The 16,889-nt window shown below is 47.5% G+C and overlaps 1 protein-coding gene across 7 annotated transcripts in view; it reads left to right on the top strand.

Moving 5' to 3' along the window:
• Window positions 1-16,889, top strand: part of TEAD1 (TEA domain transcription factor 1) — a 271,129-nt gene that overhangs the window by 197,595 nt on the left and 56,645 nt on the right. For 6 of the 7 annotated variants that reach the window (XM_045371517.3, XM_045371518.3, XM_065528530.2 and 3 more), the window contains 4 exons: window positions 10,778-10,912; window positions 12,087-12,133; window positions 12,981-13,042; window positions 14,250-14,374. In XM_045371517.3, coding sequence (XP_045227452.1) covers window positions 10,778-10,912; window positions 12,087-12,133; window positions 12,981-13,042; window positions 14,250-14,374 — 369 coding nt within the window. Of the gene's footprint in view, window positions 1-9,892; window positions 9,969-10,777; window positions 10,913-12,086; window positions 12,134-12,980; window positions 13,043-14,249; window positions 14,375-16,889 lie in introns of those variants that run through there. The other variant, XM_065528534.2, reaches the window with a different exon arrangement.

The following is a 16,889-nucleotide window of genomic DNA, read 5'->3' as shown; positions in this document are numbered from 1 at the left end:
ACCAGCTTTACCTGTTGTCTTCCATCTCGCCCTTTCCCTTAGTTTAGCCCCTACTGGCATCTCCAGTGGAGTAGTGAGAAGCAGCAGCATGTCTGAGGATTAGCTCACAGCCTTAGAAATTATTCTCTACTTCGAATTGTTTCACTCACCATTAATTCATCAAAAAGTCATTAACTGTTCTTTTAAGCTCTAGGGATTTATTATCCTAGCATGTAGAAAGAATGCAGAAGCGTTCTCTATGTGTTAAGCAGTCTTTTTCCTACTCAGAGTTTCTTTATAGAGTTCCGTGCCTGAGTCTCTTTCTCTGTATGTTCAGTCGCCCTAGGAAGTTGTTCAGACCCCGCTCAGAGTCCTTCTTTCCCCATTAGCAGCAAAAAGGCAATCCTTTCTTGCTGTTTTCAGAAGCTGTGGCAGCCACAGCCAAGGTCTGGGAAGCACCACCACACTGTGGGCCATCTCCATCTTCCCATGAAGATGGACCACCTCTGGTTCACTTCTCGAGTGTGTTTGGGTGAGTGTATGACTCGGGACAAAACTAAGAGGAAAGGAAGTGTTCGCCATGCCCTCCCCTCAGCAGGAATACATCTTATGCGGTAGATGTATTCATGCCAGGCTCTGGATGTGTACCGAAGAAAAACCTGTACTTGCTGACATTGCATCATCCCAGTAGAGCAGAAAAAGACCTGAGCCCCTCTGATTATGTCCAGTCGCTGGTGACTAATTTATGAGCTACATGTGCTCCCCCGGGGCCGTTTTCTTGTTCTCACCCTGGTGGCCTTTGTGATTTGATTTCTGAACAGGCCATTCTTTCCAATCTGCTGTTCCTTCCAATAAGCAGAGAGCTTAAAGTTCAAATTGTTGATTTAATTCTTTTGAGTTCAAGAACTTCACTGGGGCATTGCTAAAGTCCACACTGCTGAATCATGTTTGTATCATCACTGATTCCATCCAGGAATGGGCCTGTCCACAGGGAAGGCAGACATGCTTCACTTCACTCTGTGGTGCCCGGTGAAGCCCCCTGAGCCACTCTGCTCCTTCAGGACGTGGCTGTTAGCAGTGCAGGAGGCAAGGAAAGCCTGAGCAACAACCTCATTTGTCTGCGTCCGCACCAAGACACTTGGCCTTGTCACAGGATTTGGGAAATGATACAATCTTTCCTGGCATTTCCCAGTCTTCAGGGGGAGTTCTTTTGCATTTATGACATGTACCCTTTCTCCTCAAAGATATTTTTATTACCTTGTTTTTAATTTAACTGAACAAAAACTAAGATTGGAGACAATTTCTCAGGCTTCAGTTAGAACCACTTACCAACGGTGTGGTGATGGAGAAATTAACGATGGGAGCCAGAGCACTGAATATGTAGATAAAGATAATTCTGTGTGAACTGAGCCAGGTTTGGATTTTCTTTTTAAGGGCAACAGAAACAGCCTCATTCTACATTTTTATCTCTTCATAGAGAAAACCCATTGTTAATTGGCCTCCAACTTAGATAATGCCCTAGAGTGACATCAATCCGAAAGATTATCTAGTGAGGACTAGGGCTCCTGAGCATTTCAGGTCCCGAGCAGGATCCAGCCTGGAAAGCCAGTCCGTCACCTGGGCCCTGTAGACTGCAGGCTCACCCAGGGCCAAGGCTGCAAGCACCATGCTAAGTACTTGAAGCAGTCCTGAATGGAAGTGTTTTTATCTTCGATTTATAAATTAGGACGCAGAGGCTTGGAATAGTTAACTGACTTGCTTAGAGTCACAAGTCTGAAGTTAATCCAGGGATATCTGATGCCAAAAGCCAAGCTCTTCGCAGGATGTCCTGCTGCCTTCCCAGAGAGTACTAGTCCAGGATGAGGTTCATTTTCCTGACTTGGGATGCTTTGTATTGTCTCCCTCCACTGAGCCCTCCTCATTGTGTCTGTATGTTTGAAGGAAACAGAAGATAAACAATGGGAGCAAGGACTCACTCTGGGACTTAACTTGAGCCTGGAGCCAGTTTGGGTTCCTCTGGCTCCTTGCTGTCACCTCCTAGAGAAAAGTGGGCTAAGGTCAGAAGGGTGCCTTCTCCCAGACACCTGGATCTGGCATGAAGCTGTCCTAAATCCCAGGCTTCCTGGGAGAGAGTCATGAGGCACACCTATGAGTTTGCTCATCTATAATTCTCATCTACAATCCTTTATGATGTGAAGCCCCACATCAGAGTTAAAGGAAATGCTGTTGACAATTATAAAATACCAAATATAGCTGAATATATTTAAAAATGAACAATAGTAAAAGCCTTGAACATTTTTCCTTGGATGTGAATGGAGTCTTTGGCATTTGGAAATACAATAAGATGAATTAATTGCTACTTATTAGGCAGTAAGTCAGGAGAAGTGTGAATGTGCCTTCTGTCCTCTGCAGTAGCTGTTACCTGACCGAAATAGCCTCCTTTTGTATTTAGTCCTGCCTTTTCTAATGATAAGCAAATTAGAGATCATAGCTAGAAAAAAAAATAAAGTGCCCTCCATCCTTTCTCCAAAACCATAATACAGTTCTGTGATGTTTATCTGCTCAAGGGATATGGCTAGTAATTGCAGAGGTCATGTGAATCCACACAGTACAAGATTAGAAATAACATCTGCAAAATTACTTATTAGGAAAGTATTTTATGTTTTGTCTTTTTCTGAAAAAGTGATTTTGTAAGCAAATTGCTGTCCTTCCTCCCTTGCACTATGTTATGTTGCTGGTTAAAGCACATTTGGAGAAAAAACATTTAATAACTGTCAAGAGTTTTTGAATCCATGGTCGTTTTTTGACTTTACTATTTTTTCTAATGTAGTTGATGGACTTCTATATGAATAAATTAGATTGGAATCCTATCTTTAAATTCTGAAATTATGGCCCATGAATAAACTGTTTGGAAGGTATTGATTATGCTGTTCATTAAAATTCCATATATGGCAGCTATCATATATTGTATATGCAAGCATGTAACCTTTTTATATTATCTTTAAAATTTGTTCATGGTAATGCCTATAGAGTATGAGATAATTGATTTTACAGAATAATCAAAAACTGGGAAGCAGAAGGAAGAGAAGGGAACAAGACTCCTCTGATATCCAGAATGATCCATGAGATGTCCTCGAGTTTCATTTATGATACTGCTTGCCCTCCTGTCATGTATATTACATGTAGATATTTTCCAAACATTGTGTCCATTTCAACCATAAAAAGGAGGCAGTCAGCAGAACAGAGAGCTATAGCAGCAATAACCTTGCTCTGCTTCATGAAATATGAAAGCCTGTTTTTACTTAGGAACAATAACAATTTGTAAGGCTTCAGGCTGATGAGTTTATGCATGACACAGCCTGCTGGACCATGTAGCAGAGGCAGCACGACCATTGAGTATGGTGTGCTGGAAATTGGATAATGACAAAAGTAGGGTAGATGATGAGACAGGCATCCCGAGTCTCAGGTCAGTTGGACCATTTGTTCTTAGAACCCATCGTCTTCCCCATACAAAGTCCATAGACCCATGGTTCCTGCTCCATGCGTGTTTTCTGCATTGCAGGTCATGGGCTTGGATTGGGGTTCAGTTGGAAAAGGGAGATTTCCCTTTTCTTTCTACACTCCCCAGACATTTGGCTTTTTATGGCCTCATTCTTTGTAATCTTAGGGATAGAGGGACAGAAAATCAGTAATAAGGAGTCAGTGTGAACTTGTCCAAACTTTTCTAGGATGCAATTTTCTTATTCTTGCTCATATGCATGTGTGTGCTCTCTCTCCCCGCCCACCCGCCCGCCCCGTCTCTGTCTCTCAGAATATTTCCTGTAACCTAAGACTTCATAGAGCATAATTCAGTGTTAACCTAACAGTTTTCCAGGATCAAACAATGTGCTCATCCTTTGTAAATATCATCCACATCTCAGAAATATTGGTGTGAAAACATCTTAAAATTAGTGTGGTGTACAAATGTAGCATGTTTTTGAATTTGCCCAGCTTCACTTGTTTGGATAGGTTAGCCGCCTCCTCTTTAGAGCGGGGACGAGTAGTGAGGATAGAGTCGAATGCTTCAAAGTCTGGGATATTAGACTAGAGTGACACAGAGGAGCAATTCGCTCAAGTCTGACACTTAGAGTGATTTTTTTCAAAGCCAGGCAGGTATCTTTGGGCTGAAAATGACAATTTAGAGATCCTTCCATTGAAATCTCTTAGCTTGGCATCCTTTTGAATTCCCATTTCAGGATAAGTGGGTCTCTAGTCAGACCGTTGGTTCTGATTTCAAGATATCCTGGTGGTGCTTATTACTTCCAGGGTCATATTAGATTTTAAACAAAACATTTTAATCCTTTTAATTTTCAATATATATTGTAGATAAAGGGGAGATGTTATAAAAATTAAATGAGTAGTCAGAGTAGATCAGCCACAAAAGGTAGGAAATCACTGGTATGGGCATTTTAGTCCATTTGCAGAAAATTGCCTATTCTCAAATAGGTAGGTCAAGTGCAGAAAGAACCTCTACTTGAGATAAAATTTCCTTTCCACACTTAGCTTTCTATTAGGACAGCAGCCAAGAGCTGCCCAAATTTTAACATCCTGCCATCTTCTCACTAGTAGTTTCCTTGACTATATGCATTAAAAAGTATTTGTTTATAATGGAATTTACCCTCATAGCTACAAGTACCTTTAAACCTGGAAGGACATTACACATAAATGTGCAACTTTTAATTTTGTAAATAAAGAACTTAGAAGTCGTTAAATGACTTGATCCACATAATGCAGCTCATTAATGTCAGGCAGGGACAAGTTTGGAGCCAGGTCTCCGGACACCCCAGTGGGTACACCTTTTAGAGTCTTGGAGCAAGTTGATGCGATAAAAGCAATTGATTTGTTCTCCTGCTCTTGAACTCCTGTTTTCATTTAGGTACCTGGTAGGATGCTGGGTAATGAGAGAGTCAAACCTTACTTTGTTTTTAACAGAAGAAACAGATCATGTTCTGAAGCTGTGTGACAAACAGCAAAGATAGGTGCTTTTCTCCTTTTCCACACTGAGTTCCCTGTTTCAAAAAAGAATATCAAACTTGGATGAAGATTTCAAATGATTTTGAATAACCTGGCAGATGTCAAGCAGCTCAGTAAAGCGGGATGTGGAGATGCAGGGAACTCATTTCCATTTGGACCTGGACTTAGAATTCCTGAGCTGCCCCACCCAAGTGCGCACAAACAGATTCTGTATTTGGACAAGCAGAACTGCCTTTGTCTGCAGCACTTCAAACACGTGGAACTCTTCGGGTCTGTGAGAGGCTCCACGATGTTCTGGAATGGAGCCAAGCCCTCAAGTTTTTTTGTAGTTATGGGTCAGACGTGTCAGGCAGGCAAGACATCTGTGCTGCCATTTTCCAATCCCCCTAGCCTGGGCCCCAGAGAAGTTGTAAGGCTTATTCTGTGCTGAGGAAGGCACCTGTGGTCATACCTGTGCCATTACCTCAGTTTCAGAAATCCGCCTTGAGAGCATTTATAACCCCCTCGTTAGGGATTGAGTGGCGTGGGGGCTGGAGTCCAAAGTGACTGGTCGAAGAGAAACCAGTGGATTTGTATTGATGTCAGGGTGGTGGCGATGGGGAATGGAGTAGGTATGACTAGGGCTATGGTTTCTGTTCACGGGCTACCCTCTGAGGGAGTGGACCAGCGTGGAGCAGGTGAAGCCACAGAATAGCCAACAGTAGATCGCCTGACACTGAAGTCTGCATGTGTGGGCCCAGTTTGTCAGTTTATCATAAAATCCCGTCCACTTCAAGATTTGCCCTTTTCTTGGCATCCTCAGTATCTGAAATGTTTCAAATCTTAAAAGGTGAGCTGAGGAAGCTAGCTTTAGGTTAGAACGTTTGACAGATTAGCAAATGGAGCCCCAAGTCGAAGAATGCCATTTGATGAGAAGGAGATAACAACAGCGAAAGGATCATTCTGAGTCACTTTGGCCATTCTATTGAGACCCAAGAATCCTGTCAGCTTGCAGGGCCCTTGGAGTGTCACTCGGCCATGGGAGGTGTCATTACAGATGTTCATAATGACCTTGTGCATCCATGAAAAGCTGTTATTTGAGGCTCCTTAGTTTTTCAGTCACAGCCAGAGTAATATATAAGACATAAAAAATTAATGTAGCTGGGCACAGTGGCTCACGTCTGTAATCCCAGCACTTTGGGATGCCAAGGCGGGTGGATCATCTGAGGTCGAGAGTTCACGACCAGCCTGACCAACATGGTGAAACCCTGTCTCTACTAAAAAGACAAATACAAAAATTAGCCGGGCGTGGTGGCACATGCTTGTAATCCCAGCTACTCAGGACACTGAGGCAGGAGAATCGCTTGAGCTTGGAAAGCGGAGGTTGCAGTGAATTGAGATCGTGCCACTGCACTCCAGCCCGGGCAACAAGAGTGAAACTCCGTCTCAAAAAAAACAAAAAAAAAGAAAATAATGGAAGTGTTAGGCTCTGTTTTCTTTTCTCCCCTCCCCTCCCCTCCCCTCCCTTTCCTTTCCTTTTTTCCTCCCTTCCTCCTTCCCCCTTTCTCCCTCCCACCCTCCCTTTCTTCCTTCCTTTTCTCCCTCCCACCCTCCCTTTCTTCCTTCCTCTTCTCCCTCCCACCCTCCCTTTCTTCCTTCCTCTTCTCCCTCCCACCCTCCCTTTCTTCCTTCCTCTTCTCCCTCCCACCCTCCCTTTCTTCCTTCCTCTTCTCCCTCCCACCCTCCCTTTCTTCCTTCCTCTTCTCCCTCCCACCCTCCCTTTCTTCCTTCCTCTTCTCCCTCCCACCCTCCCTTTCTTCCTTCCTCTTCTCCCTCCCACCCTCCCTTTCTTCCTTCCTCTTCTCCCTCCCACCCTCCCTTTCTTCCTTCCTCTTCTCCCTCCCACCCTCCCTTTCTTCCTTCCTCTTCTCCCTCCCACCCTCCCTTTCTTCCTTCCTCTTCTCCCTCCCACCCTCCCTTTCTTCCTTCCTCTTCTCCCTCCCACCCTCCCTTTCTTCCTTCCTCTTCTCCCTCCCACCCTCCCTTTCTTCCTTCCTCTTCTCCCTCCCACCCTCCCTTTCTTCCTTCCTCTTCTCCCTCCCACCCTCCCTTTCTTCCTTCCTCTTCTCCCTCCCACCCTCCCTTTCTTCCTTCCTCTTCTCCCTCCCACCCTCCCTTTCTTCCCTCCTCTTCTCCCTCCCACCCTCCCTTTCTTCCTTCCTCTTCTCCCTCCCACCCTCCCTTTCTTCCCTCCTCTTCTCCCTCCCACCCTCCCTTTCTTCCCTCCTCTTCTCCCTCCCACCCTCCCTTTCTTCCCTCCTCTTCTCCCTCCCACCCTCCCTTTCTTCCCTCCTCTTCTCCCTCCCACCCTCCCTTTCTTCCCTCCTCTTCTCCCTCCCACCCTCCCTTTCTTCCCTCCTCTTCTCCCTCCCACCCTCCCTTTCTTCCCTCCTCTTCTCCCTCCCACCCTCCCTTTCTTCCCTCCTCTTCTCCCTCCCACCCTCCCTTTCTTCCCTCCTCTTCTCCCTCCCACCCTCCCTTTCTTCCCTCCTCTTCTCCCTCTCACCCTCCCTTTCTTCCCTCCTCTTCTCCCTCCCACCCTCCCTTTCTTCCCTCCTCTTCTCCCTCCCACCCTCCCTTTCTTCCCTCCTCTTCTCCCTCCCACCCTCCCTTTCTTCCCTCCTCTTCTCCCTCCCACCCTCCCTTTCTTCCCTCCTCTTCTCCCTCCCACCCTCCCTTTCTTCCCTCCTCTTCTCCCTCCCACCCTCCCTTTCTTCCCTCCTCTTCTCCCTCCCACCCTCCCTTTCTTCCCTCCTCTTCTCCCTCCCACCCTCCCTGTCTTCCCTCCTCTTCTCCCTCCCACCCTCCCTGTCTTCCCTCCTCTTCTCCCTCCCACCCTCCCTGTCTTCCCTCCTCTTCTCCCTCCCACCCTCCCTGTCTTCCCTCCTCTTCTCCCTCCCACCCTCCCTGTCTTCCCTCCTCTTCTCCCTCCCACCCTCCCTGTCTTCCCTCCTCTTCTCCCTCCCACCCTCCCTGTCTTCCCTCCTCTTCTCCCTCCCACCCTCCCTGTCTTCCCTCCTCTTCTCCCTCCCACCCTCCCTGTCTTCCCTCCTCTTCTCCGTCCCACCCTCCCTGTCTTCCCTCCTCTTCTCCGTCCCACCCTCCCTGTCTTCCCTCCTCTTCTCCCTCCCACCCTCCCTGTCTTCCCTCCTCTTCTCCCTCCCACCCTCCCTGTCTTCCCTCCTCTTCTCCCTCCCACCCTCCCTGTCTTCCCTCCTCTTCTCCCTCCCACCCTCCCTGTCTTCCCTCCTCTTCTCCCTCCCACCCTCCCTGTCTTCCCTCCTCTTCTCCCTCCCACCCTCCCTGTCTTCCCTCCTCTTCTCCCTCCCACCCTCCCTGTCTTCCCTCCTCTTCTCCCTCCCACCCTCCCTGTCTTCCCTCCTCTTCTCCCTCCCACCCTCCCTGTCTTCCCTCCTCTTCTCCCTCCCACCCTCCCTGTCTTCCCTCCTCTTCTCCCTCCCACCCTCCCTGTCTTCCCTCCTCTTCTCCCTCCCACCCTCCCTGTCTTCCCTCCTCTTCTCCCTCCCACCCTCCCTGTCTTCCCTCCTCTTCTCCCTCCCACCCTCCCTGTCTTCCCTCCTCTTCTCCCTCCCACCCTCCCTGTCTTCCCTCCTCTTCTCCCTCCCACCCTCCCTGTCTTCCCTCCTCTTCTCCCTCCCACCCTCCCTGTCTTCCCTCCTCTTCTCCCTCCCACCCTCCCTGTCTTCCCTCCTCTTCTCCCTCCCACCCTCCCTGTCTTCCCTCCTCTTCTCCCTCCCACCCTCCCTGTCTTCCCTCCTCTTCTCCCTCCCACCCTCCCTGTCTTCCCTCCTCTTCTCCCTCCCACCCTCCCTGTCTTCCTTCCTTCTTTTCTTTCTGATGGGGTCTTGCTCTATTGCGCAGGCTTGAGTGCAGTGGCTTGATGAACACAGCTCACTGCAGCCTTGACCTCCCAGGTTCAAGCAATCCTCCCACCTCAGCCTTTTGAGTAGCCGGAACCACAGAAGTGCACCACCACACCTGGCTAATTTTAGTTTTTGTGTAGACAGGGTCTCTCTATGTAGCCCAGGCTAGTCTTGAACTCCTGGGCCCAAGTAATCCTCCCACCTCAGCCTCGCAAAGTGATGGGATTATAGGTGTGAGCCACCACGCCTGGCCCTTCCCCTTTCCCTTTTTCTTTATTGGCTGTTTTTCAATGGTTAATGTAAGCTTTTTGCAAATTCACATGGTCTTCCCGACAGTTATAGGGCAAAGTAGTATCTACACCCTGGGAACACCTAGCAGATCTTTCTTAGAAGCCCCTAACAGTTGTTTATGGGCTTTGATTTTTTAAAAAACTCCTTTGGCCTTGCTTGTGACGCCTTGATGTGTTTTTTTCATCACCTTTGTTTATATCAGTAAGCATTCTAGCACCCTCTCTGCTGGTACTTGGTGTCTTAGCCTGAAGCTCCCTTTGACGTTCCCTGGAGGTGGAAAGCACTCTTTTTATTTTGATGTCACCATTTTGTTTTTGCTTTGATGGCATTTGGGCCTGGAGTATAGACCCTCTATTGGCACCGGGAGCCTTTATATGCCTACAAGGCTCAAAGCCCTGCCTGTGCCCGCTGGACCTGTCTCATATCAGGAGGCTGACTGTTTCTCCGTCTGTCCTGGGGAAGCCATAGAACCAGTGCAAAGGAGTTGGGGGGTAGTTTTTTATTATTGCTGTTGTTGGGTGCCCTTCTCAATCATTGCCTTTCTAGATAGCCATCTGGATCACTGATTCTTCCTAAAATGTGAGAAGGCCCACACCCCTATGCATTTTATTGTTTCCAATTATTATATGTTTGTGTACATACGTACATATATATATATATATATATTTTTTTTTTTTTTTAACCAAAGAAGAAAAGAAAACATCCCTTTGTATGCAATCCTTTTAACAAATTGTTTATTATTGTATCCAGGTAACAAGCATGGTAAGTATTTTCACCAAACTGAGTATTCTGTATTTTAGCTGTGCTTGGCAGACTTTTTTGGCTAGCTTTGTGTTATTAGCCTTGGCTTTCCTAGAAAAGATCTGTTTAGGAAAAGGAGAAACCACGTACCTGTAGCATCCCCTAGGCTCCTGGCTTTAGTACGAACCCATGTAGCCTTAGCCCCACGGCGGGGATACCTGAGAAAGCATGCGCCCCGCCAGCATGCTGCTTGGCCCTGTTACCCCACCCCCTGCTGCTTCTGAGCCTCCCCAACCAGGTGTCTGCAGGGCTTCCAGGCCTTGCATGACCCCAGCAGCTCCTGGGACCGTGGTCCTGTGACAGCCAGGACACACAGATAGGGCTCCTCGAGCTCTGGACGGTCCTACCCCAGTCCACAGCTACATGTCTTCGCTCACCCCTCCTGCCATCCGTGTGCTTAAAAGCAGGTCCTTTATTTTTTTTTTTCTACCTTAAATGTTTTAAGTAATTGGAGAAATCTCCTTCTGGAAGCTGAAAAGCTAAATAAACACATTGTCCACTCTTCTGAGAGGCTTCACATTCTGTTGGAAAATGGATTTAATCCCTACAAAAAAGCGTTGCCCCATTGGGTCTTCCCAGTAAATGTTGAGAGGTATGGTAGGTTGAGTGTGGTTTAGCCTTCTGGCTGTGTTATTTATCCATGCATGTTTGCTTTTTTGGCCTATTTTGTGGCTCTGTATTTTAGTCCATGTGCTCGTGGCTGTGCCTGTGTAACCTGCCTGGTAGCCATGCGTTATGTATTAAGTCGGTGTGTCACTGTCACCTTCAAGGATCAGACTGCAAAGGATAAGGCCCTTCAGCACATGGCAGCCATGTCCTCAGCCCAGATCGTCTCGGCCACTGCCATTCACAACAAGCTGGGGCTGCCTGGGATTCCACGCCCGACCTTCCCAGGGGCGCCAGGGGTAAGTCATGAGCTCAGTCCAGTAATGACAGCTGCTGGGGTTGGGGTTGGCATGGGCCAGTGTTAAGCCTCCCACCTCCATTTCTTGTCACGTGGGTCAGGTATGTGAGAGGGCAAAGGCTACCTTGTCAACTGATAACTGAGTCTAAATGGTGAAAGTAAGGAGGGAAGGGAGGCAGAGAGCTAGAGAGAAAGAGAGGGATAGGAGAAGGAGGAGGAGAAGAAGAAGAAAAGAAAAAATGAAAAGGAAGAGGGAGAAAATCAGAAGAGGAAGGAATTCTGAGTCCCTGAAGACATGGAATTAAATGTGCCTTTCTGGGTTGGGCTCAGGCCTCTTCTCTCTTTATCTTTTTCCTGGCCCTTGGTCTCTGTCCCTCTGTCTTCAGGGGCAGCTAGCCCCTAAAGGGACAAGGTATTCTATTAACATTTACAATTTTGACACTTACCAAAGGCTGAGAAGCGTAGCATTATGTTGTAATCTCAATCCTCCAGGTAATCTTAAATGCTTCTTATTGTCATTGCCATTTTGCAGATGAAAAAGCTGAGGTTATTCAGTAGCAAAACAAGAGTTTGGATAGCTGGGATCCTAGTGGAATGGATAGTGATGTCAAGAATCAGCCCCAGGGCTGCTTGACTCCTGAGGCTGCTCTTTCCCTCCTCTATGTCATGCTGCGTCTCCAGCCCACACCAATCGCTGCAGGGAAGCTCTCTGCGGAGATGCTGCCTGCATTGCCTCTTGGAGCTCCTGGCCTTGTTCAAGCTTTGTCCTCTGCCTTGCTGGGCCTTCAGTGCTATTGAGGCAGAATATTATGCAGGGAATGTTTCAGAATGGAGGGAGGGTACATGGATAAATCAATCAGTTAAAATATTTGTAAGCACCCTGCAGCACACCCAGATCTTTGCTTAGGTGTAAGGAAAACACTGAGGAGCTGCTGCCTGCCTCTGCCCTTGGGGGGATTTTCAGGAAGGAGGAGCTAGAGGGAGCTCTGGGTTGCCAGGCCAAGAATATAGGTTGTGGTCTTGTGCAAGTGGTGACTGCATTTGCACTCTGGCAAGGCGATTCTGTTGGGTGATCAAACCTGCTGTCTTTTAGCAGGGGTTGCGATGCGTAGGCATCCTAAACTGTGCTTTGAAGTAAACTCGTAAGTCTGAGGCCTCTGCATTTTGCCTTCCAGTTCTGGCCGGGAATGATTCAAACAGGGCAGCCAGGATCCTCACAAGAGTAAGTCTTGAGGGGTGGGCACTGACAACTAGGGGCTGGTCCCTGCCCACCTGGGGAGAGCTTTTCCTGGGCCATACTGTCTCAGGGCCTGGAGGAGAAAGGAGCATTACACTGAAGTCCCAGAAGGCATCCCCTCCTTATTGTCTACTGAGGCCCCTAGCAGAAAAGAGACTGGCTTTTCAGATCTGGGAGAGGTGGAAGCACCTCACTGCCACCTTAAGTATTAGCAGTCGTCCAGCTGGAATCAAGAAGTGAACCCCTCTTCCTTCATGGTATTGAAGGCTGAGCTGTGGTCTTCCTTGCCTGAGAAAGGGCGGCACAGGTATTCCTCTAGCCCATTTCATTCTGGCTGGCCCTGTGGTAGGGTGGCTAGTAGACAAATCCTACTGATGCCTTGGGGGCAAGAAAAGAAAGATCAGTAAACTGGAAAATAAGGGCTATTTTGGGATAAAAGAAAGGAAATCCTGCCTGTATGCTGTAAAAAACCTTGCACTGTTTGGCCTAGAGAAGGAGAGCCTGAAGCATGTCCCACACTTTGCCTAGAAGCGGTGACTGCTTGACCTCAGAGGTTCAAAGGTAGATGTCACAGCACAAGGAATTAAGGCTGTCTTTCCAGCGTGTCCCACTGAACTGGCATGAGGCTTGGTGGTTTGATCCCTAGCTGGCTGCTGGTCTCTGTTGGTTTATGGAACAACTGCCTCTGCCTGGGCAAAGGCAGAGGCTACCACCTGCAGGCAGGGACCACAGCAGTGAAGGACCTCCCACTGGGAGGTCATGGTGGGACCTGGATAATAGCCGCTGCTGCAGATGTGATCTCTGACTCTGTCTGCCATCTCTCTGTTCCCAGCGTCAAGCCTTTTGTGCAGCAGGCCTACCCCATCCAGCCAGCAGTCACAGCCCCCATTCCAGGTGAGTCTCCCTGAAACTCCCTTTTGGGAGCACAGCCCCACACAGCTGACAGCTGGGTCTGGCACTTTGTTCCCTGAGTCAAGAGATGCTCAACTTTGCCACAGCTGCACATTGCCCCTGACTTGCAGGATCCTTGGGTAGCCTGGAGCTCAGGAGGGCCACAGGGGTGACCTCTGCCAGGTCCCGATTCCCTTCAGTCATCTCCCAAGAGCTTTTCAGATGGTATAAGAAACAGGAAGCCTCATCGTGATTATCCTCAGAAGGTGAAGTTGCTGCAGCATATTCCTCAATAAAAACTGACCAAATTAGGCAGTCTAAGTCTTGAGGGTAGATAGGGTTTCATTCACCCTTTCTTAGATAAGTAGATTTTGGTGCCGCTACCTTTCTTCAAAGGAGAGAGTACATGGAAGCTCAAAGTGGAAAACATGAATCTGTCCAGCCTACCTGTCTCCTTCCCCACAAAGCGTACCCCCAATCCCCCCGTATGCATGTAAAAAACCTTGCACTGTTTGGCCTAGAGAAGGAGAGCCTGAAGCATGTCCCACACTTTGCCTAGAAGTGGTGACTGCTTGACCTCAGAGGTTCAAAGGTAGATGTCACAGCACAAAGAATTGAGGCTGTCTTTGCAGCGTGTCCCACTGAACTGGCACGAGGCTTGGTGGAATTACTCCTTTGCACTACTCGAGGTATACAGTATAAAAGTCACTGCTCTGCCTTACGGATTCCCCAAACTGAAAATGCTTTCACATATTGCCCTGTTCCCCAGTACCATGGAGCATTCAGAGAGAATATTCTATAGTGCTAGTGACCACAGTCTTCAGGAAGATGGACAAACACAAGAAGTGCGCAGCATGTCCGAGTCTTACAGGAAGTCTTTGGAAGCATTCACTTCTCATTATCCCATCATTCTTGGCTTGGTCCCCAAGTAGACCCCTCGGTCCAGGATGGATGTCCTCATGCTGCAGCCCTTAACTTTAGCTGAAGTTGGCTTAATGAGGAACACGTGCTTTGTGCTTATCTGACTGTTCACCATCACTGGGGTCCCCAGCCAGCATCTATCATCACCTGAGTTCTCCCCGCCAGACCTGGTGGAGAGGGGGCTGATGGCGTTTCCTTCTGGGTCATCTGTAGAGCCCTATTCCAGTATTTGCCTGAGGCCCAAGGGGAGGTGAGTGACCACCATCAAAGGTGACAATTGCTCTTTCAGGGTTTGAGCCTGCATCAGCCCCAGCTCCCTCGGTCCCTGCCTGGCAAGGTCGCTCCATTGGCACAACCAAGCTTCGCCTGGTGGAATTTTCAGCTTTTCTCGAGCAGCAGCGAGACCCAGACTCGGTGAGTGTGCCCAGAGAGGTGTGTCTTGAATCCAGGATTTCTTTCCTTTTACTGTTCACCTTCTTGCTTCTCTTTCTTTCCTCCTTTACCGCTGCTCCATGCCTGACAAATATCCTGTGTGAAAACAGGCCTAGTAAAGAATAGCCTTTTGATTAAGTAAAAAGGGATTCCTATTGGCAGATTTGTAGAAAACAGCAGAGCTAGAGGTGTATAATTGTCCTGGACCCCAAGGTGCTGTAGGTAATACTTGAGTCAGAGAGCGGGACATTTGCAAGCTCTTATGTTTTGTAAAATTTAACAAGAAGTAACATTTATTGAGCCTTGCCGTATGCCTGGTCCCATGCAGAGTTATTTAGATATATGATCACAATTCATCCTCATAAAAACCCTAGGAAGCTAGATACAGACTGACAGATAAGGAAACAGTGTAACTTTCCCAAAGTCACACAGTTTATTTAGATATGTGATCACAATTCATCCTCATAAAAACCCTAGGAAGCTAGGTACTGACTGACAAATAAGGAAACAGTATAACTTTCCCAAAGTCACACAGTTAATCTCTGATGGATTAGAGATTCAAGCTCAGGTCCTGAAAACTCTAAAGCCTAAACATTTAGCTGTTATTCCATACTCTCTTTCCAACTCTGTTTTCTCAAGATAGCAAGTTGTTCTCTAAGTGGCCAGCACTTTGGGAGGCTGAGGCGGGCGGATCACAAGGTCAGGAGATCAAGACCATCTTGACCAAAATGGTGAAACCCCGTCTCTACTAAAAATACATGGCCATGCTCATGTAGTCCCAGCTACTCGGGAGGCCGAGGCAGGATAATTGGTTGAACCCGGGAGGCGGAGGTTGTGGTGAGCCAAGATCGCGCCACTGCACTCCAGCCTGGCAACAGAGCGAGACTCCATCTCAAAAAAATAAAAAAAAGAAGAAGTAACAAAATGGCACTTTAACAGTTTGCCATAGAGTGCAGCACATTATAATATCATAAATACCAGTAACATTGGCATCTGGACTCTATTTGTCACTTTCTTCTTTCCTACCTCCCCCACCCCTATCTTGTACCCATCGTCCCATTGTTTCTCAGCCAGGCATTTCCCATACATATGTGATCCTCCCTTCTTCCCCACCCAACAAGCCCCGTACCCTTTCTTCACACCCACTCCTTGGCTGTGAGTATGAGCATTGCATCTGTGTGTGGGTGAGCCCAATCCTTAGTTTGTCTCTGAGATCCTCACCAACTCTCACCACATTCTCTATCTCACCCCATCCTTCCCATCTCTTAAGTCCCAGGCTCTCTGTGTGTTGCCTGCCTTACTGTCATTTCTATTATCGGGAGAAAGTGTCAGGAATGAGTTAAGAGCCTGTGGTAGATAACTGAGATGCTGAACAACTGGAGGTGACCTCTCACGGGAGTGTGTGCACTTCAGCTTGAGGAAAGGCCTCCCGTGGGGCAGAGGGGCTTGACCAGCCATCACCAGAGTGGAGAACCCATATGTGGCCCACTGATGTCTTTGTCCACAAATTGTGAACTTTGGGAGCTGGTGGAAAAATAGAGCTGCTTCCAAATTAGGGGGAAAAAATGAGGGAATGAATGTAAATTGGGCCCATCAGGACAGTTACAAGCAAATGGGGCTATTGGGACCAGGAAGGAGAAGTGAAGGCCAATTGGATGACTCCTTCCAAGCAGCTGAGTGGCTAACAGGAAGAGTGATGGTGAGGGTTCCATCCATCTAAGTGGAAGGCATTAAGACAGACTGAAAGATGCCCTGCGTTACTCTGTACTGCTGGTTCTTTCTGGGAAGCTGACTTAGTTCTTTGGTTGAAGGCTGGGCTTTTGCCCAGATACTGCTTCTGCCTCTTGTAACTCATGTTTCCATGACACTTTGTTGTTTACGGAGTACTTTGTGGTTGAGTATTTCATTCCGTCCTCATAGTATCCCATCAGATAGGTTCTGTTTTTCCTGTGATAGGTTCTGTTTCCCCATTTTATGGATAAAGAAACTGAGGCCCAGACATACTAAATGACTTACTCAAGATATCTAGTCAGTAAACAGAGGGTACCAGGAGCCCAAATCTTGTATTTCAATGCCCCCTTTTCACTATCGTAAAAGACCACCTCCCAATTTTGAGGGTCTCTTGAATTGTCTTTTCAGTCTGAATATCTCCTGTGTGAGCAAATTTCTCTTTGCATATGACCGTTTTTTTTTTTTAGGAAACAGCTCCAAGGCACTGGAAGGCAAAAGTCCCCACGTGATTTTTGCTTCCCTGGTTAAAATACTGTGGAATCATTTATAAAAATTCTCTCTTTTTAAAAGAAATTAAAATATTGTAGTAGCTCCATCATTGTTAACTGTACTCTCCAGTTATGGACCTCTTAGGGCCCAGAAGGCTTGATTGCCTTTTTTTGTTGTATTTGTTGGGCTAAATATTTTGAATCATTCAGACCATTCTACAAACATTCATGTGCAAGAAGCTGCACAGGAGAGGGGCTCATTGCTACCCAGACAGCCA

Source organism: Macaca fascicularis, chromosome 14 (genome assembly GCF_037993035.2).
Source record: "Macaca fascicularis isolate 582-1 chromosome 14, T2T-MFA8v1.1".
NCBI lineage: Eukaryota > Metazoa > Chordata > Mammalia > Primates > Cercopithecidae > Macaca > Macaca fascicularis.
Note: the sequence above shows the minus strand (reverse complement) of the source record. Positions and strands in the feature narration are given on the sequence as shown.